At 39.0% G+C, this 22,243-nt stretch overlaps 1 protein-coding gene across 1 annotated transcript in view; it reads left to right on the top strand.

The window, feature by feature from the left end:
- Window positions 1-22,243, top strand: part of LOC128640568 (scavenger receptor cysteine-rich type 1 protein M130-like) — a 296,798-nt gene that overhangs the window by 215,196 nt on the left and 59,359 nt on the right. Inside the window, exons 11-13 of the mRNA XM_053693039.1 lie at window positions 20,142-20,321; window positions 20,870-21,184; window positions 21,768-21,821. Coding sequence (XP_053549014.1) covers window positions 20,142-20,321; window positions 20,870-21,184; window positions 21,768-21,821 — 549 coding nt within the window. The remainder of the gene's footprint in view (window positions 1-20,141; window positions 20,322-20,869; window positions 21,185-21,767; window positions 21,822-22,243) is intronic.

Genomic DNA, 22,243 nt, shown 5'->3' with positions numbered 1-22,243 from the left:
TAACACTTACATGCAATTATAAATGAACATGCATATAATTATATTTTATTTGTGGAAATTTCACAATTAATTATATATAATTTACTGACTTTTTTAACAGTTTTATATGCAAGTAAATCATTTAGTACAATATGGAGCGAGCATGCACAAGACTGACAACTGTGTGATAGCCAAGATATGCAATACCAGGTTTTCAAGAGGTTAAATATCTTTATTATGCCATTTCAATTGATTATAGCAAACATATCCAAAAATATTCTCAGCTGAAAGTATTTAATGAGTTATCAAGTTAATTTTCCAATAGGTTAGCACTGCAAATAAAATAAATGTATCATACAGCATTAATCTATTTAAAGGATTACAAACCCCTGTAAAAAATCAGACTCATACCAATGTTTTTGTTATAGTGGATTAAAATGGGTTAAAAAAATAAAAAACACAAGATAAATATGAAATTGTGGCAAAAAATAATGGAGTGGAATAGAGTCATCAGGGCCAATTTATCAAATGTCGGGCGGACATGATTCGCTGTAGCGGATCATGTCCGCCCGACATCGCTAAATGCCAACAGCATACGCTGTCGGTATTTATCGTTGCACAAGCATTTCACAAGAAATGCTTGTGCAATGCCGCCCCCTGCACATTTGCGGGCAATTGGCTGCTAACAGGGGATGTCAATCATCCCAATCGTATCTGATCGGGGTGATTGCAGTCCGCCACCTCAGAGGTGGCAGAGAAGTTAAGGAGCAGTGGACTTAAGATCGCTGCTTCTTAAATCCTAAAAGCTCCTACGGAATAAGCAGCATCCGCTACTTGATAAATGTACCCCATTGTCTGTGTTTTTCTATGAACACATCAGAAGCAAACTGTCACAACCACTTATGCTAAAATCATGCTAGATAATAAGTTAAGGGACAGTAAAGTAAAAATGAAATGACCATGATTCAGATAGAACATACAAATTTAAACAACATTCCAATTATCTTCTGTTATCAAATGTTCTTTGTTCTCTTGGTATCCTTTATTGAAGAATACATCTCAGTAGGCTGATAGGGGGAATAGGAGCCTGCATGTGTGCTTCTATGGCAGCAGTGTTTGAAACTAACATTTCAACTATGTATAACACTGCTAGAAACATTGTTGCAAGACACATTCATGCTCCTGAGCTCACCTATGATTACTCTTGAACAAAGGATAACAAGAGAATTAAGCAAAATTGATAATAGATGTAAAATGGTAAATAGTTTCAAATGTCTTCCTCCATCCAATCTATTTAAATTTAATCCCATTAAATACAAATTAGCTGAACTAATTCTTCATCCAAATAATAAAACAGTCATTTCAATAGTAAGGGTTGGTAACAGATCAGATGTATTGCGACAGTCATTTTACTACCAGTAGTGCCTGGTCAGCCATCACACTTAAAATGCACAAATATTTTATAAGATAGTGAGAGTTCAGAAGCCGTCACATGTGAAATCAAAGTCAAGTCCTCCCAACACGATAGAGCTTTTAATCCCACACACTTTCTTATGGTCAATGTTTTGCCTCCAGCAAGGATTGATGCTGAGACCAATTTCCTCCTCACAGAGACCTAGATTTGGACGGCTTGATTTGGAGTTTTGTCGGTAACGACCCAAAAACTAACGCCGGCTTTTTTCTGGCCGCACCATAAAAATAACTCTGGTATTGAGAGTCCACAGAATGGCTGCGTTAGGCTCCAAAAAAGGAGCGTAGAGCATTTTTAACGCAGCTTCAACTCTCGATACCAGAGTTGCTTACGCAAGCGGCCAGCCTCAAAAACGAGCTCGTGCACGATTCCCCCATAGGAAACAATGGAGCTGTTTGAGCTGAAAAAAAACCAAACACCTGCAAAAAAGCCGCGTTCAGCTCCTAACGCAGCCCCATTGTTTGCTATGCGGTAACCCTTCCTACGTCTGCACTTAACACTCTAACATGTACCCCGAGTCTAAACACCCCTAACCTTACACTTATTAACCCCTAATCTGCCGCCCCCGCTATCGCTGACACCTGCATTTTATTTTTAACCCCTAATCTGCCGCTCCGTAAACCGCCGCTACTTACATTATCCTTATGTACCCCTAATCTGCTGCCCCTAACACCGCCGACCCCTATATTATATTTATTAACCCCTAATCTGCTGCCCACAACGTCGCCCCCACCTGCCTACACTTATTAACCCCTAATCTGCCGAGCGGACCGCACCGCTATTATTATAAAGTTATTAACCCCTAATCCTCCTCACTAACCCTATAATAAATAGTATTAACCCCTAATCTGCCCTCCCTAACATCGCCGACACCTAACTTCAATTATTAACCCCTAATCTGCCGGCCGGAGCTCACCGCTATTCTAATAAATGGATTAACCCCTAAAGCTAAGTCTAACCCTAACACTAACACCCCCCTAAGTTAAATATAATTTAAATCTAACGAAATAAATTAACTCTTATTAAATAAATTATTCCTATTTAAAGCTAAATACTTACCTGTAAAATAAACCCTAATATAGCTACAATATAAATTATAATTACATTGTAGCTATTTTAGGATTAATATTTATTTTACAGGCAACTTTGTAATTATTTTAACCAGGTACAATAGCTATTAAATAGTTAAGAACTATTTAATAGTTACCTAGTTAAAATAATTACAAAATTACCTGTAAAATAAATCCTAACCTAAGTTACAATTAAACCTAACACTATACTATCATTAAATTAATTAAATAAAATACCTACAATTACCTACACTATCAATACATTAATTAAATACAATATCTACAAATAACTACAATGAAATAAACTAACTAAAGTACAAAAAATAAAAAAGAACTAAGTTACAAAAAATAAAAAAATATCTACAAACATAAGAAAAATATTACAACAATTTTAAACTAATTACACCTACTCTAAGCCCCCTAATAAAACAACAAAGCCCCCCAAAATAAAAAATGCCCTACCCTATTCTAAATTACTAAAGTTAAAAGCTCTTTTACCTTACCAGCCCTGAACAGGGCCCTTTGCGGGGCATGCCCCAAGAAGTTCAGCTCTTTTGCTTGTAAAAAAAACATACAATACCCCCCCCCCCCAACATTACAACCCACCACCCACATACCCCTAATCTAACCCAAACCCCCCTTAAATAAACCTAACACTAAGCCCCTGAAGATCATCCTACCTTGTCTTCACCTCACCAGGTGTCACCGATCCATCCTGGCTCCAAAATCTTCATCCAACCCAAGCGGGGGTTGGCGATCCATCATCCGGTGGCTGAAGAGGTCCAGAAGAGGCTCCAAAGTCTTCATCCTATCCGGGAAGAAGAGGCGATCCGGACCGGCAACCATCTTGATCCAAGCGGCATCTTCTATCTTCATCCGATGACGACCGGCTCCATCCTGAAGACCTCCACCGCGGACCCATCTTCTTCCGGCGACGTCCAACTGAAGAATGACGGTTCCTTTAAGGGACGTCATCCAAGATGGCGTCCCTCGAATTCCGATTGGCTGATAGGATTCTATCAGCCAATCGGAATTAAGGTAGGAATATTCTGTAAAAAAAAACCATACAATACACATCCAAGATGGCGTCCCTCGAATTCCGATTGGCTGATAGGATTCTATCAGCCAATCGGAATTAAGGTAGGAATATTCTGATTGGCTGATGGAATCAGCCAATCAGAATCAAGTTCAATCCGATTGGCTGATCCAATCAGCCAATCAGATTGAGCTTGCATTCTATTGGCTGTTCCGATCAGCCAATAGAATGCGAGCTCAATCTGATTGGCTGATTGGATCAGCCAATCGGATTGAACTTGATTCTGATTGGCTGATTCCATCAGCCAATCAGAATATTCCTACCTTAATTCCGATTGGCTGATAGAATCCTATCAGCCAATCGGAATTCGAGGGACGCCATCTTGGATGTGTATTGTATGGTTTTTTTTTACAGGCAAAAGAGCTGAACTTCTTGGGGCATGCCCCGCAAAGGGCCCTGTTCAGGGCTGGTAAGGTAAAAGAGCTTTGAACTTTATTAATTTAGAATAGGGTAGGGCATTTTTTATTTTGGGGGGCTTTGTTGTTTTATTAGGGGGCTTAGAGTAGGTGTAATTAGTTTAAAATTGTTGTAATATTTTTCTTATGTTTGTAAATATTTTTTTATTTTTTGTAACTTAGTTCTTTTTTATTTTTTGTACTTTAGCTAGTTTATTTAATTGTATTTATTTGTAGGAATTGTATTTAATTAATTTATTGATAGTGTAGTGTTAGGTTAATTGTAGGTAATTGTAGGTAGTTTATTTAATTAATTTATTGATAGTGTAGTGTTAGGTTTAATTGTAACTTAGGTTAGTATTTATTTTACAGGTAATTTTGTAATTATTTTAACTATTTTAGCTATTAAATAGTTCTTAACTATTTAATAGCTATTGTACCTGGTTAAAATAAATACAAAGTTACCTGTAAAATAAATATAAATCCTAAAATAGCTATAATATAATTATAATTTATATTGTAGCTATATTAGGATTTATTTTACAGGTAAGTATTTATCTTTAAATAGGAATAATTTATTTAATAAGAGTTAATTAATTTCGTTAGATGTAAATTATATTTAACTTAGGGGGATGTTAGTGTTAGGGTTAGACTTAGCTTTAGGGGTTAATACATTTATTAGAGTAGCGGTGAGCTCCAGTCGGCAGATTAGGGGTTAATAATTGAAGTTAGGTGTCGGCGATGTTAGGGAGGGCAGATTAGGGGTTAATACTATTTATTATAGGGTTAGTGAGGCGGATTAGGGGTTAATAACTTTATTAGAGTAGCGGTGCGGTCCGCTCGGCAGATTAGGGGTTAATAAGTGTAGGCAGATGGAGGCGACGTTGAGGGGGGCAGATTAGGGGTTAATAAATATAATATAGGGGTCGGCTGTGTTAGGGGCAGCAGATTAGGGGTACATAGGGATAATGTAAGTAGCGGCGGTTTACGGAGCGGCAGATTAGGGGTTAAAAATAAAATGCAGGTGTCAGCGATAGCGGGGGCGGCAGATTAGGGGTTAATAAGTGTAAGGTTAGGGGTGTTTAGACTCGGGGTACATGTTAGGGTGTTAGGTGCAGACGTAGGAAGTGTTTCCCCATAGCAAACAATGGGGCTGAGTTAAGAGCTGAACGCGGCTTTTTTGCAGGTGTTAGGTTTTTTTTCAGCTCAAACAGCCCCATTGTTTCCTATTGCGTAAGCAACTCTGGTATTGAGAGTTGAAGCTGCGTTAAAAATGCTCTACGCTCCTTTTTTGTAACCTAACGCAGCCTTTATGTGGACTCTCAATACCAGAGTTATTTTTATGGTGCGGCCAGAAAAAAGCCGGCGTTAGTTTTTCGGGTCGTTACCGACAAAACTCCAAATCTAGCCGAGAGCCTGCAAACAAGTCAGAAAAGTTGACAAGCGTCACAAAATAAAGAACAAAACCCTGTGCTGGAATCACTGAGATTAGCAACACAATTACTCAAGAAATCCCAAAATATGACGTTATGGGGTCTATTTATCATGATGTGAGCGGACATGATCTGATATTGCGGATCATGTCGCTGCACATCGATATATGCCGACAGCATACACTCGTGGCATTTATCATTGCACCAGCAGTTCTGGTGAACTGCTGGTGCAGTGCCACCCCCTGCAGATTCGCGGCCAATCGGCCGCTAGCAGGGGGTGTCAATCAACCCGATCGTATTTGATTGAGTTGATTTCCGGCAATGTCTGTTCGCCTCCTCAGAGCAGGCGGACTGGTTATGGAGCAGCAGCCTTTAGACCGCTGCTTCATAACTTGAGTTTCTGGCGAGCCTAAAGGCTCGCCAGAAACACGGGCATCAAGCTCCGTTCGGCCCCTAAACCTGATAGAAAACAAAAAACGTGCGTGTGCCTATAAAAAGGCTAAATCTGACAGCTAACTTTAAATTATAATTGATAAATATTAAAATGATTCAATAATTCAAAATGTATTCATCAATTTCTTAGAACAAAACAACACTTTGGAAATAAAACTAAAAATGAATCCAAAAGAAGTTGAATTTACCATACTTACTAAATTGTGCATAATATGGACCAAACTGGTGCAGCTCATGTCTCTGTACATCATACTGACCCCTTGGAAGAGGGATCTACTGACAATTTGACCCCTTCACAGCAATGTTTGCTATGTAAGGATTGTTGTTGTGTCCCCCTGACACTATGGGCCTTTTGAGCTAAAGATTTCCACTCTGGCAAAATGATCTTGGAAGTCTCGTCAGTATGGCTAGGCAGAACATTTTAGAAATGCAAATTGTATATTAAAAGATGTTTATCTCACGATGGGCAAGATCAAAAGTCGTGTTGTGAAAAACTCCACGCGTTATGACTTTTTTGCATTTGGGGTTGCACAGCTATTACAAATAACTTGAGAAATAACTTATTTTGCATGCACGTTAAGCCGCATAATGCAAACTGCGAAATCACGTGCACATTCATGTATTCCCCATAGAAGTCAATGGAGAAGATAAATTTTAAAAAAAAACACAAAAACCCTCTTAAGACCGCTGGTCCATAACTGGTCTGCTACATCTGTTCCGCCCGATCCTATACAATTGGGTTGATAGACACCCCCTGCTAGTGGCCGATTGGCTGCAAATCTGCAGGGGGCGGCATTGCACAAGCAGTTCACTAGGACTGCTTGTGCAATGTTAAATGCTGACAGCGTATGCTGTTGGCATTCAGCAATGTCTGGCGGACATGATACGATAAAGTGATTATTTCTGCCAGACATTGATCAATCGGCCCCCAAAGGTTAACCTCAAATAAAACAGATGAATGCTGCCAATAGTGAAGTCCTGTGAGACTACAGGGTTAATTCACATGTAAGCTGTATACACACATACTGCAGGGGTTCACATCAAGCTCTAGATAGAAAAGCAATGGGAGACTCCAGCAGGAGCAGATAGAAGTGAACTCAGATGAATGTTAAAACAATTTATTACAACATGTGTTAAAATCACAGGGGTTTACAGAGAACAACCACAACTAGCACATCCGTATATTACACAGACTGTATATTGTAAACAATGTCTATCATTAGGGTTTGCAGTTCAGAAGGTTTAACTCCCCCCACAACGTGAAATCACAAGCTCAAAATCCAATGATCGTTTCAACAAATAGTCGCTTGGTGATATGTTATGCAATGCCCATATTCTCCTCAAAAAGTGTAGATGAAAAAGCGAATATTTCATATTGCGAAAAAAAATTTGCAACGGAATATGTTCTATTTATTTCTAAATAAACATTTCTCTATATATGTGGTGATTTTTGGACTGATATATCTATTTATTGTGAGCTATGTATATGAATATATAAATATATATGTCTAGATATCTCCAGATCTATATGCGAAAATCTTTTTTAAAATCCCTCTGAGATATTGTTTAATGTGCATAGGATTGTAATGTAAACTCTTTTCCTTATCTCCATAGTTAAACATATCTCTATACATAGAAATCCATCGCCTAGATTACAAGTTTTGTCGGTAAAGACCTGCGGGGCTAACGGGTCTTTTTTTTCCAGCGCTCACTTAAGCCAACGTTGGTATTACAAGTAGTGATGTCGCGAACTGTTCGCCGGAGAACAGTTCCCGGCGATCGTAGCTTGTTCGCGTTCGCCGCGGCGGGCGAACATATGCGATGTTCGATCCGCCCCCTATTAGTCATCATTGATGAAACTTTGACCCTGTGTCTCACAGTCTGATGACACATTTCAGCCAATCAGCAGCAGACACTTCCTCCCAGACCCTCCCAGCTACTGGGCAGCAGCCATTTTAGAGTCATAACGATCTTGCTTTCTTAGTGAGAGGAGGTTTAGTGCTGCTGCTGTTGATATTATAGGGAAATAGATAGCTAGGCTAGTGTATTTAGTGTCCATTTTGCTAGTGTAATCTAATTTCATTTTCCATCAGGCCTGTGTGTCAGGTACACAGCATATATTGTGCCTAATTGCTCTGTTTTCCACCACTTATATGTGGTGTAACATTAGTGTAAATTAAAAAAAAACAAAAAACTTTTACATCATTTTGCTAGTGTAATCTAATTTAATTTTCCATCAGGCCTGTGTGTCAGGCCCACAGCATATACTGTGATTAATAGCTCTGTTTTCCACAACTTATATCTGGTGTAACATCAGTGTAAATTTAAAAAAAAAAAAACTTTTACATCAGTCTGCTATTGTTATTTAATTTTAGTTGCCAGGCCAGCGTGCCACTAATGCCAGCCTGTGTGTCAGGCTCCCAGCATATACTGTGCCTACTTCCATCCTGAGTACCACCACTCCTATCTGGTGTAACATTAGTTTAAATTTAAAAAAAAACTTTTACATCAGTCTGCTAGTGTTATTTAATCGCAGTTGCCTGCCTGCCAGCGTGTGTGCCAGGCCCACTTTCCAACTAGTGCCACCAATCATATTTGTTATAACAGTAGTGTAAATATTTTAAATAAAAACTTTTTTGACTGTGAAACATCAGTCTTTTAGTGTAATCTAATTGTAGTTGCCTGCCTGCCAGTGTGTGTGCCAGGCCCACTTGCCAAGTTAGTGGCACCACTCATATTTGTTGTAACAGTACTTTAAATATTTAAAATAAAAACGTTTTTGACTGTGAAACATCAGTCTGCTAGTGCAATTGAATTGCAGTTGCCTGCCTGCCAGCGTGTGTTCCAGGCCCACTTGCCAACTAGTGCCACCAATCATATTTGTTATAACAGTATTGTAAATATTTTAAAAAATAAATTTTTTGACTGTGAAATATTAGTCAGCTAGTGTAATCTAATTACAGTTGACTGCCTGCCAGCGTGTGTGCCAGGCCCACTTGCCAACTAGTTCCACCAATCATATTTGTTATAACAGTAGTGTAAATATATTAAATAAAAAATGTTTTGACTGTGAAACATCAGTCTTTTAGTGTAATCTAATTGTAGTTGCCTGCCTGCCAGCGTGTGTGCCAGGCCCACTTGCCAAGTTAGTGGCACCACTCATATTTGTTGTAACAGTACTTTAAATATTTAAAATAAAAACGTTTTTGACTGTGAAACATGTCTGCTAGTGCAATTGAATTGCAGTTGCCTGCCTGCCAGCATGTGTGCCAGGCCCACTTGCCAACAAATGTATATTGCATCTATTGATCTATGTAATCTATGTATCTATCTATCAAATCTATCGATCTCGTGGTTGTGCAAATGGACTGTTTGCGGTTGTTTGCAGTGCGTTAAACGGGGAGTTTGGTCTGTCACTGTGAAGCGGGCGTAACCCTTACACTACCTGATCGATACAACATTATACCTGATGTTTTAAAGCACTTTATTCCAAACAATTTAGGAATGTTAGGTAATTTATGCCCTTTATAGATTAAAACCAGACTCTGCATCAACTATGTAATTTTACGTGGGAGTTTTGCCATGGATCCCCCTCCGGCATGCCACAGTCCAGGTGTTAGTACCCTTGAAACAAGTTTTCCATCACTATTGTGGCCAGAAAGAGTCCCTGTGGGTTTTAAAATTCGCCTACCCATTGAAGTCAATGGCGATTCGCCCGGTTCGCGGACATTTGACAAAGTTTGCGTTCGCCTCAGAAAAGTGAGCATTGAGCAAATTTAGCTCCACTTCTCACTGTAATACCAGCGTTGCTTAAGTCAGCGGTAAGCTGGCTAAAACGTGCTCGTGTACGATTTCCCCATAGGAAACAATGGGGCTGAGCTGGCTGGAAAAAACCTAACACCTGCAAAAAAGCAGCATCCAGCTCCTAATGCAGCCCCATTGTTTCCTATGGGGAAATAAAAGTTATGTCTGCACCTAACACCCTAACATGAACCCCGAGTCTTAACACCCCTAATCTTACACTTATTAACCCCTAATCTGCTGCCCCCGCTATCGCCGACACCTACATTATATTATTAACCCCTAATCTGCCGATCCGGACACCGCCGCCACCTACATTATCCCTATGAACTCCTAATCTATTGCCCCCAACATTGCCGAACCCTACATTATATTTATTAACCCCTATTCTGCCGCCCCCAACGTCACGCCACCTAACTACACTTATTAACCCCTAATCTGCCGACCGGACATCGCCGCCACTATAATAAATATATTAACCCCTAAACCGCCACACTTCCACCTCGCAAACACTATAGTAAATTTTATTAACCCCTAATCTGCCCCCCCAACGTCGCCGCCACCTACCTACAATTATTAACCCCTAATCTCCCGCACCCAACGTCGCTGCTACTATAATAAAGTTATTAACCCCTAAACCTAAGTCTAACCCTAACCCTAACACCCCCCTAAGTTAAATATAATTTAAATACATCTAAATAAAATTACTGTAATTAAAAAAATTAATCCTATTTAAAACTAAATACTTACCTGTAAAATAAACCCTAATATAGCTACGATATAACTAATAGTTACATTGTAGCTATTTTAGGATTTATATTTATTTTACAGGCAACTTTGTATTTATTTTAACTAGGTACAATAGCTATTAAATAGTTAATAACTATTTAATAGCTACCTAGTTAAAATAATTACAAAATTACCTGTAAAATAAATCCTAACCTAAGTTACAAAAACACCTAACACTACACTATGAATACATTAATTAAATAAATTAAATACAATTATCTAAAATAAAATACAATTAAATAAACTAAACTATATTACAAAAACAAGCAAACACTAAATTACAAAAAATAAAAAAATATTACAAGAATTTTAATCTAATTATACCTAATCTAAGCCCCCTAATAAAATAAAAAAGCCCCCCAAAATAATAAAATTCCCTATCCTAAACTAAATTACAAAGTAATCAGCTCTTTTACCAGCCCTTAAAAGGGCTTTTTGCAGGGCATTGCCCCAAAGTAATCAGCTCTTTTACCTGTAAAAAAAACAAATACAATACCCCTCCAACATTACAACCCACCACCCACACACCCCTACTCTAAAACCCACCCGATCCCCCCTTAAAAAACCTAACACTACCCCATTGAAGATCACCCTACCTTGAGCAGTGTTCACCCAGCCGGGCACAGATGGGCCAGAAGAGGACATCCGGACCGGCAGAAGTCTTCATCCGATCGGGGCAGAAGAGGTCCTCCATCCAGCAGAAGTCTTCATCCAAGCGGCATCTTCTATCTTCAATCAATCGGAGCGGAGCGGGTCCATCTTCTATCCAGCCGACGCGGAGCCATCCTCTTCTTCCAATGTCCTAACGAAGAATGATGGTTCCTTTAAATGACGTCATCCAAAATGGCATCCCTCAAATTCCAATTGGCTGATTGGATTCTATCAGCCAATCGGAATTCAGGTAGGAAAAATCTGATTGGTTTATTTAATCAGCCAATCGGATTGAAGTTCAATCCGATTGGCTGATTGGATCAGCCAATAGAATTGACCTCGCATTCTATCGGCTGATCCAAACAGCCAATCGGATTGAACTTCAATCCGATTGGCTGATTAAATCAACCAATCGGATTTTTACTACCTTAATTCCGATTGGCTGATAGAATCCTATCAGCCAATCGAAATTCGAGGGACGCCATCTTGGATGACGTCATTTAAAGGAACCGTCATTCTTCGTTAGGACATCGGAAGAAGAGGATGGCTCCGTGTCGGCTGGATAGAAGATGGACCCGCTCCTCTCCGATTGATTGAAGATAGAAGATGCCGCTTGGATGAAGACTTCTGCTGGATGGAGGACCTCTTCTGCCCCGATCGGATAAAGACTTCTGCCGGTCTGGATATCCTCTTCTGGCCCATCGGTGCCCGGCTGGGTGAACACGGCTCAAGGTAGGGTGATCTTCAATGGGGTAGTGTTGGGTTTTTTTAAGGGGGGATCGGGTGCGTTTTAGAGTAGGGGTGTGGGGGAGGTGGGTTGTAATGTTGGGGGGTATTGAATTTGTTTTTTTTACAGGTAAAAGAGCTGTTTACTTTGGGGCAATGCCCCGCAAAAAGCACTTTTAAGGGCTGGTAAAAGAACTGATTACTTTGTAATTTAGTTTAGGATAGGGAATTTTATTATTTTGGGGGGCTTTTTTATTTTATTAGGGGGCTTAGATTAGGTGTAATTAGATTAAAATTCTTGTAATATTTTTTTATTTTTTGTAATTTAGTGTTTGTTTGTTTTTGTAATATAGTTTAGTTTATTTAATTGTATTTTATTTTAGATAATTGTATTTAATTTATTTAATTAATTTATTGATAGTGTAGTGTTAGGTGTATTTGTAACTTAGGTTAGGATTTATTTTACAGGTAATTTTGTAATTATTTTAACTAGGTAGCTATTAAATAGTTATTAACTATTTAATAGCTATTGTACCTAGTTAAAATAAATACAAAGTTGCCTGTAAAATAAATATAAATCCTAAAATAGCTACAATGTCATTATTAAATTATATTGTAGCTATCTTATGGTTTATTTTATAGGTAAGTATTTAGTTTTAAATAGGATTAATTTATTTAATTATAGTTATTTTATTTAGATGTATTTAAATTATATTTAACTTAGGGGGGTGTTAGGGTTAGGGTTAGACTTAGGTTTAGGGGTTAATACATTTATTATAGTGGCGGCGATGTCCGGTTGGCAGATTAGGGGTTAATAAGTGAAGGTAGGTGGCGGCGACACTGGGGGGGGCAGATTAGGGGTTAATAACTATAATGTAGGTGTTGGCGATGTTAGGGGCAGCAGATTAGGGGTTCATAGGTATAATGTAGGTGGCGGCGGTGTCCGGTCGGCAGATTTGGGGTTAAATAATTTTATTATAGTATTTGCGATGTGGGGGGGCCTCGGTTTAGGGGTTCATAGGTAGTTTATGGGTGTTAGTGTACTTTGTAGCACTGTAGTTAAGAGCTTTATGTTCCAGCGTTAGCCCATAAAACTCTTAACTACTGACTTTTAAATGCGGTAGGAGTCTTAGAGGTAGAGACTCTACCGCTCACTTTCTCCAAGACTTGTAATACCAGCGTTAGCCAAAACCCATTAAAAAGATAGGATACGCAATTGACGTAAGGGGATTTGCAGTATGGAAAAGTTGCTGAAGAAAAGTGAGCGGTGAGCCTCTACCTGCCAAACTTGTAATACCAGCGTTAGATAAAAAGCAGCGTTGGGACCTCTCAATGCTGCTTTTTAAGGCTAACGCAAAACTCGTAATCTCGCCGCATGTTTCTCTATGTATGTGTATGTTTGTTAATGTAAAATCCTTGCGTCTGCTTTTTTTCCCCCTAATACCTGAGATCTTGTATTATTGAGCCATTATAGCTTTTGTGTGCAATATTCTTTAAAATAATTTTTATTAGACAGACACCTAGATTTAGAGTTTTGCGTTAGCCGTCCAAACCAGCGTAAAGGGGTCCTAATGCTGGTTTTGGCTGCCCGCTGGTATTTAGAGTCAGTCAGGAAAGGGTCTAACGCTCACTTTCCAGCCGCGACTTTTCCATACCGCAGATCCCCTTACGCCAATTGCGTATCCTATCTTTTCAATGGGATCTTCTTATCACCGGTATTTAGAGTCTGGCTGAAGTGAGCGTTAGAACTCTAACGACAAAACTCCAGCCGCAGAAAAAAGTCAGGAGTTAAGAGCTTTCTGGGCTAACGCCGGTTCATTAAACTCTTAACTACTGTGCTCTAAAGTACACTAACACCCATAAACTACCTATGCACCCCTAAACTGAGGTCCCCCCACATCACCGCCACTATAATTAAATTTTTTAACCCCTAATCTGCCGACCGCACACCGCCGCAACCTACATTATCCCTATGTACCCCTAATCTGCTGCCCCTAACATCGCTGACACCTACATAATATTTATTAACCCCTAATCTGCCCCCCCCAACGTCGCCGCTACCTACCTACACTTATTAACCCCTAATCTGCCGACCGGACCTCGCCGCTACTCTAATAAATGTATTAACCCCTAAAGCTAAGTCTAACCCTAACCCTAACACGCCCCTAAGTTAAATATAATTTAAATCTAACGAAATAAAATAAATCTTATTAAATATATTAATCCTATTTAAAGCTAAATACTTACCTGTAAAATAAACCCTAATATAGCTACAATATAACGAATAATTATATTGTAGCTATTTTAGGATTTATATTTATTTTACAGGCAACTTTGTATTTATTTTAACCAGGTACAATAGCTATTAAATAGTTAATAACTATTTAATAGCTACCTAGTTAAAATAATTACAAAATTACGGTAAAATAAATCCTAACCTAAGTTACAATTAAACCTAACACTATACTATCAATAAATTAATTAAATAAACTACCTACAATTATCTACAATTAAATCAACTAAACTAAATTACAAAAAAAACCCCACTAAATTACAAAAAATAAAAAATATTACAAGAATTTTAAACTAATTACACCTACTCTAAGCCCCCTAAAAAATTAACAAAGCCCCCAAAAATAAAAGAATGCCCTACCCTATTCTAAAATAAAAAGTTAACAGCTCTTTTACCTTACCAGCCCTTAAAAGGGCCTTTTGCAGGGCATGCTCCAAAGTAAACAGCTCTTTTGCATTTTAAAAAAACATACAATACCGCCCCCCAACTTTACAACCCACCACCCACATACCCCTAATCTAACCCAAACCCCCCTTAAAAAACCTAACACTAAGCCCCTGAAGATCTCCCTACCTTATCTTCACCAGGCCGGGTATCACCGATCCGTCCAGAAGAGGGTCCGAAGTCTTCATCCTATCCGGCAAGAAGAGGTCCAGAAGAGGGTCCGAAATCTTCATCCTATCCGGCAAGAAGAGGACATCCGGACCGGTAGACATGTTCATCTAGGCGGCGTCTTCTATCTTCATCTATCCGGCGCGGAGCGGGACCATCTTGAAGCAGCCGACGCGGATCCATCCTCTTCTTCTGGCGACTCCCGACGAATGAAGGTTCCTTTAAGTGACGTCATCCAAGATGGCGTCCCTCGAATTCCAATTGGCTGATAGGATTCTATCAGCCAAACGGAATTAAGGTAGGAAAAATCTGATTGGCTGATTGAATCAGCCAATCAGATTCAAGTTCAATCCGATTGGCTGATCCAATCAGCCAATCAGATTGAGCTCGCATTCTATTGGCTGTTCCGATCAGTCAATCGGATTGAACTTGAATCTGATTGGCTGATTCAATCAGCCAATCAGATTTTTCCTACCTTAATTCCGATTGGCTGATAGAATCCTATCAGCCAATTGGAATTCGAGGGACGCCATCTTGGATGACGTCACTTAAAGGAACCTTCATTCGTCGGAAGTCGCCGGAAGAAGAGGATGGATCCGCGTCGGCTGCTTCAAGATGGTCCCGCTCCGTGCCGGATGGATGAAGATAGAAGACGCCGCCTGGATGAACATGTCTACCGGTCCGGATGTCCTCTTCTTGCCGGATAGGATGAAGACTTCGGACCCTCTTCTGGACCTCTTCTTGCCGGATAGGATGAAGTCTTCGGACCCTCTTCTGGACGGATCGGTGATACCCGGCGTGGTGAAGATAAGGTAGGGAGATCGTCAGGGGCTTAGTGTTAGGTTTTTTAAGGGGGGTTTGGGTTAAATTAGGGGTATGTGGGTGGTGGGTTGTAATGTTGGGGGGGTGGTATTGTATGTTTTTTTAAAATGCAAAAGAGCTGTTTACTTTGGGGCATGCCCCGCAAAAGGCCCTTTTAAGGGCTGGTAAGGTAAAAGAGCTGTTAACTTTTTATTTTAGAATAGGGTAGGGCATTTTTTTATTTTGGGGGGCTTTGTTATTTTTTTAGGGGGCTTAGAGTAGGTGTAATTAGTTTAAAATTCTTGTAATATTTTTTATTTTTTGTAATTTAGTGGGTTTTTTTTGTGTAATTTAGTTTAATTGATTTAATTGTAGATAATTGTAGGTAGTTTATTTAATTAATGTATTGATAGTGTAGTGTTAGGTTTAATTGTAACTCAGGTTAGGATTTATTTTACAGGTAATTTTGTAATTATTTTAACTAGGTAGCTATTAAATAGTTATTAACTATTTAATAGCTATTGTACATAGTTCAAATAAATACAAAGTTGCCTGTAAAATAAATATAAATCCTAAAATAGCTACAATATAATTATTCGTTATATTGTAGCTATTTTAGGGTTTATTTTACAGGTAAGTATTTAGCTTTAAATAGGATTAATTTATTTAATAAGATTTATTTTATTTAATTAGATTTAAATTATATTTAACTTAGGGGGGTGTTAGGGTTAGGGTTAGACTTAGCTTTAGGGGTTAATACATTTATTAGAGTAGCGGCGAGGTCCGGTCGGCAGATTAGGGGTTAATAAGTGTAGGTAGGTAGCGGCGACGTTGGGGGGGGGGCAGATTAGGGGTTAATAAATATAATATAGGGGTCGGCGATGTTAGGGGCAGCAGATTAGGGGTACATAACTATAATGTAGGTTGCGGCGGTGTACGGAGCGGCAGATTAGGGGTTTATAATAAAATGCAGGGGTCAGCGATAGCGGGGGCGGCAGATTAGGGGTTTTAAGTGTAAGGTTAGGGGTGTTTAGACTCGGGGTACATGTTAGGGTGTTAGGTGCAGACTTAGGAAGTGTTTCCCCATAGGAAACAATGGGGCTGCGTTAGGAGCTGAACGCTGCTTTTTTGCAGGTGTTAGGTTTTTTTCAAGCTCAAACGGCCCCATTGTTTCCTATGGGGGAATCGTGCACGAGCACGTTTTTTAAGATGGCCACGTCCGTAAGCAACGCTGGTATTGAGAGTTGAAGTGGCGGTAAATTATGCTCTATGCTCCCTTTTTGGAGCCTAACGCAGCCCTTCAGAGAACTCTAAATACCAGCATTGTTTAAAAGGTGCGGGGGGAAAAAAACACGCGTAGCTAACGCACCCCTTTGGCCGCAAAACTCTAAATCTAGCCGCTAGTTAATAGAAGTGTAAGTGTACTTTGTAATGTATTTTGAAGTGTTTCATGAAACTTTTTTGTTGTGCAAGGATTAATGCGTAAAAGGCGAATGCGTACGCAATCATGATTTTTCAAGACTTGTAATACCTGCGCAATGGAAATTGATTGCAAAAAGATCACATTGCGCACGGAAAACTGTTAATATGCTACTTGTAATTTTGCCCTATGCAGGCTCCTGCATGTGAAGGAGAGACTCCTATATTACAATATAAGGTCTAACAAAAATATTTTGTGTGATTATTCTTCATGGTGTTGAGTTTTAGATCATCAGGCCCTATGACTAATGCTAAACAGGGTCATGCAGCATTGCATTTGCAGTAGGGTACACAGCAATTTGCTACCTATCAGTGTAATCCCCAGAACAGCTCTATTGACCTGTCCCTTAATCTGAAGCAATATATCCACTCTGCAATCTCAGAAATATTGTCTGTCATACCTTCACCATTAAATCACAAATGCATGCAAAGGGCAGAAGAGAGCATAACACAGGCCCTAGGCTCAACAGGAACAGCTCTAAACAGTGGCCGGTCTAGGTTCCCTGAACAATCCAAGAGTACAATGTAATCAGAATCTTAGATAGTAGTAGAATAGTAATGTAATGTCATGCTGAAGTGCAGACAAGCATCATTGCGGGAAGCCTTGGAAGTTGGGGATCCTCCATCTACAGATAAACAATCTGTTAAAAAGACTGATAACTCTTTATGGCAACCAAAAAAAGACATCTACTGTCTCTCTGTTCCTTATTCTGTTTCTGACCTAATTACAAACCAGGTGTTCCTTTTATTCCCTATGCCAAATTCAAGGACATATTTCCTTTTTCTTTCCTCTGAAAAATCAGAGGTATGGGAGACTATTGCAATGGTGGATAATGCTATCTCCACTCTGGCTAGACACACTAGCATTGCTTTATAGAACAGATCCTCTTTTAAGGATCCATTGGACAAAAAACGTGAAACTATACTTCCATGTGGCAGGCTATATGCTTCATCCAGTTGCCTTTCTGCAGTTATTGCAATATGGTGTGACAACATTTCAGACCATATTTCCCAAGAAGCTTCCCCTGAAGAAATTCAGGATTGCTTTAGGTTGATCAAGACTGTGAACAGTTTAATTTGTGATGGATTTGTTGAAATTACTCTTATTAATACTAAAAGTGCTACTATGACTGTACTGGCTAAAAGAGCTTTATGGCTCAAGTCATGGGGGCCTATTTATCAAGCTCCGTATGGAGCTTGATGCCCCTGTTTCCGTGCGAGCTGCTCCATAATTTGTCCGCCTGCTCTGAGGCTGCGAACAGAAATCAACCCAATCGAATATGATCGGGTTGATTGACACCCCCTGCTAGTGGCTGTAAATCTGCAGGGGACGGCATTGCACCAGCAGTTCACAAGAAGAGAGCTCAGGGGATTGCAGTAGCTCCTCAACATGGCCCAGGAACATACTAACAAAGTTCTTTAGTTCCTTTGTACTCATGGTTGGAAAACCAACCTCCCAAAGAACTAACTAATGCCTCAAACAAGGGTTTCCTTCCTAGTTTTCATCATAGATTCAGTATCAATAAGACTGTCTATCACTGATCAACACAGACTCAGGTTGCAGAATGTTTCTCATGTTGCAGAAGGCTTGTGCTCTTCTCTCAAATTACTTCTCTTTCTACAATACTTCAAAGCATGGAGGTAGTAGATCTCATGGTAGCAGGTTCAGATTCCACAACTTTTGTCAGTTTCCTTTTACGTCCTCTACAACAGAAAATGTTAGAGCAGTGGAAAAGAGAGTGCAAAAATCTGTATCAAAAGATCTTCTTAGACTTCAAGATAAGGCAATCACTAATATGATAGCAAATTCACCAGTCGCTTGTTCTGGGATCCTCCTTTCTTTTTTCAACTTGGGTGGTGATTACCACGGCACCAATCTGTCAGGTCAGGGTGCTGTCTTGGGCTCATGGAGAGTGCAGGGAGTTTGGTCTTTTCAAGAGGTGAACTTAAAAATCAACATCTGGGAACTGGATGGATTCTCACCATCCTTTAAAAGAAAACAAAATTAATGCTTACCCGATTAATTCAGTGTTCATGAGACCCGCACTTGTTTCTTCAGTGCAGTTGGTTGAAAAAACAGTTCACTTCACTTACTCTGCTTTAATTTATTCCTTTTCTAAAATCCTCCATTCTCTTTGCTTTGTATGTGACTGATGGATCATGGACACATAGGAGCAATTTAAAGTTCTGTTATATTGAATGTTCTGCTTCATCCTAGTGAACTATACTTTAGTATCACATGTGATGGCTCATGGACTCTCACCTTCATAACTAGGAGCACCTATAACATAACTGCAAGTGTCTTATGACTGACAATATTGAATGTAGCTGACAGTAATGTTTTAGCAAACACATTTTAGGTAGATAAAACTATTACCTATCTTTGTTACAGCAGTTAAAGATGTCTGCCTCTTACCTGGACCAACAACCCTAACCATAACCCATTCACACCACAATTAACTCTAACCACGATCATACTGCAGTAAATCCAACTCCTTTTAACTGATCCAGCCTCTCAACTTCACCCTACCAATGAAGCTACTTCCCTTACACTAACAAAATAACAACAAAAACATTCACGCATGATGCCTTTACCACAGTTACCTGTCTTAGACCAAAAGAATCCCCATATTTAGTCCACCATGTTAATAAACACCTTTTACTAAATTAAACTGTGTGCTCTTATCTGCAATACAAGATCCCCCCTTTTAATCTAAGTATTCTCCTATGGTATCTATCCCCTCATCATCACAACATCTAGATCCATATACAAATATAAATATATATATATATATATATATATATATATATATATATATACATTAAGGGCTAGATTACAAGTGAAGCGCTAATTTATTGCACACCTGTGCAAGTGACTAGTTATTACTAAATGTAGCCACCAATTAGCAAACACTACCCAGTGTGGTGAACCAAAAATGGGCAGTCTCCTAAGTTTACATTCCTACTTTTTCAAATAAAGATACCAAAAAAACAAGGAAAAATTGATAATAGTTGTAAATTAGAAAGTTGCTTAAAAGTGCATGCTCTGTCAAAATCATGAAATAAAAAAATGTCTTTCATATCTCTTTAAGTTTTTGTAGCATGGCTTAATTTGGCTACTGTATCATTTGAAAATACAGTTTTGGATGACCTTTATACTTATTTTCCTTTCTTTTGTACTTCTCGGATATTCTTTCCTTTTTCTACATCAATTCCAGCTGTGAAAAAAAGTAACCCTCCGAGGAACTGTCCAACATCAGAGAACTGTACAGGTGAGTATATTAGACAAAGAAAAATGTTGCTAGATCAGTTGTCTAAGTTTGGCAACAGTTCTAATGTTACATTTGTTATTAAGAATAACTGCTCTTATACAGTGCTGTCTATGAATGTTCTCTAATTAGCACAAAAATATATTGATACATTTGATTAACCCTAAATTAATTAGTAATATTAAATGTTCTTGTCTGTTAAAATTTGAATACATTTGTCTCTTTTCTCTCTCTCTCTCTCTCTCTCTCTCTTTTTTTTGCTTTATTGCTGTGAATGTATGTTGCATGTGTTTGTCCTGTGCATTTTTGTCTGTGTGTGTGTATATATTTATGTATGAATGTATATTCGTTGTGGCTTCATTTGCATAGATTTGATTTCAACATTAACATTTCTATATATTTTTTATTTAGAAATTATTTAATTCACTTGAAAGCTAAATTAATTATAGACTGTTGTTCTTCATCTTTGTATAGTGTTTAATTTATTAACAAACATATTTGTTTATTTTATCCTTATATTTATGCCCATATGATAATATTCTCCATCTCAGACTCTCACAGGGTTCGTCTCATTGGTGGACAGGACGAATGCTCTGGCAGAGTAGAGGTTTTTTTCCAGGGGCTCTGGGGAACAGTCTGTGATGACTCTTGGGATATTATGGATGCAGAAGTCGTATGTCGTCAGCTCGGCTGTGGCTCTGCTCATTCAGCTGTTGGAGAAGCTGTATTTGGAAATGGAACAGGACCAATTTGGCTGGATGAGGTGAACTGTAAAGGCTATGAGAGAGTTCTGCAAGACTGTTACTCTCAGCGATGGAATAACAGTGACTGTAATCATAAGGAAGATGCTGGTGTCACATGCACTGGTAGGTGGTAATTAAGTTGATGATCTATTAAACAATGAAGATCATTTATAAGAGTAACAAACTGCAATTATATTGAGTTTCAAACTCAACAGCTCTTAATTAAAGAATGTATCTTTTTTATGCAGTGTCATAAAGGTGCAATGCTTATACTTAATATGACCAATAGTAGCTCTAGCCAAGGGGGCCTATTTATCAAAGGTCTTGCGGACCTGATCCGACAGTGCGGATCAGGTCCGCAAGATCTCGCTGAATGCGGAGAGCAATACGCTCTCCGTATTCAGCATTGCACCAGCAGCTCACAAGAGCTGCTGGTGCAACACCGCCCCCTGCAGACTCGCGGCCAATCGGCCGCCAGCAGGGGGGTGTCAATCAACCCGATCGTAATTAATTGGGTTGAATTCCGGCGATTCCTGTCTGCCTGCTCAGAGCAGGCGGACAGGGTTATGGAGCAGCGGTCTTTAGACCTTTGCTTCATAACTGCTGTTTCTGGCGAGTCTGAAGACTCGCCAGAAACACAGGCCCACAAGACAGGTCTCCAGTACACATTCTGATTTTACTAATGGATATTGTTTTCCATCTACAGGTGCAACAACAACAACAACAGCAGTTAAAGCAACTACTTTAGCACCAAGTATAGGTAATATTTTTGGCCCATAATATCTATTTTTCTTTTTATATTATAGTACTATATCAATGTCAAATATTAGCTTTATGGGAGCTTTAACATTCAATGTAGTAGTTTCCCTTATCAGTTATGTGCACATCTATGAAGCAATGTCAGTAAAAAGTCACACTACTACTACACCCTTACACCCAAATGAAGCCTGATGAAAATACAAAAAAGCTTCTGTATCTTGTTCAGATTATAAATTTATATTCAGAATCTTACATACAGATACAGTGCACATTACACAAGTCTTGGAAGCATACTTATTATTGTGCGAGCGGACATGATTCGATATAGCGGGTCATGTCCGCTGCACATCGATAAATGCAGACAGCATACACTCTCTGCATTTATCATTGCACCAGCAGTTATTGTGAGCTGCTGGTGTAATG

This window comes from Bombina bombina, chromosome 9, assembly GCF_027579735.1.
Source record: "Bombina bombina isolate aBomBom1 chromosome 9, aBomBom1.pri, whole genome shotgun sequence".
Classification (NCBI taxonomy): Eukaryota; Metazoa; Chordata; class Amphibia; order Anura; family Bombinatoridae; genus Bombina; species Bombina bombina.
The sequence above is the reverse complement of the archived record's forward strand: the minus strand, read 5'-3'. Positions and strand labels throughout refer to the sequence as shown.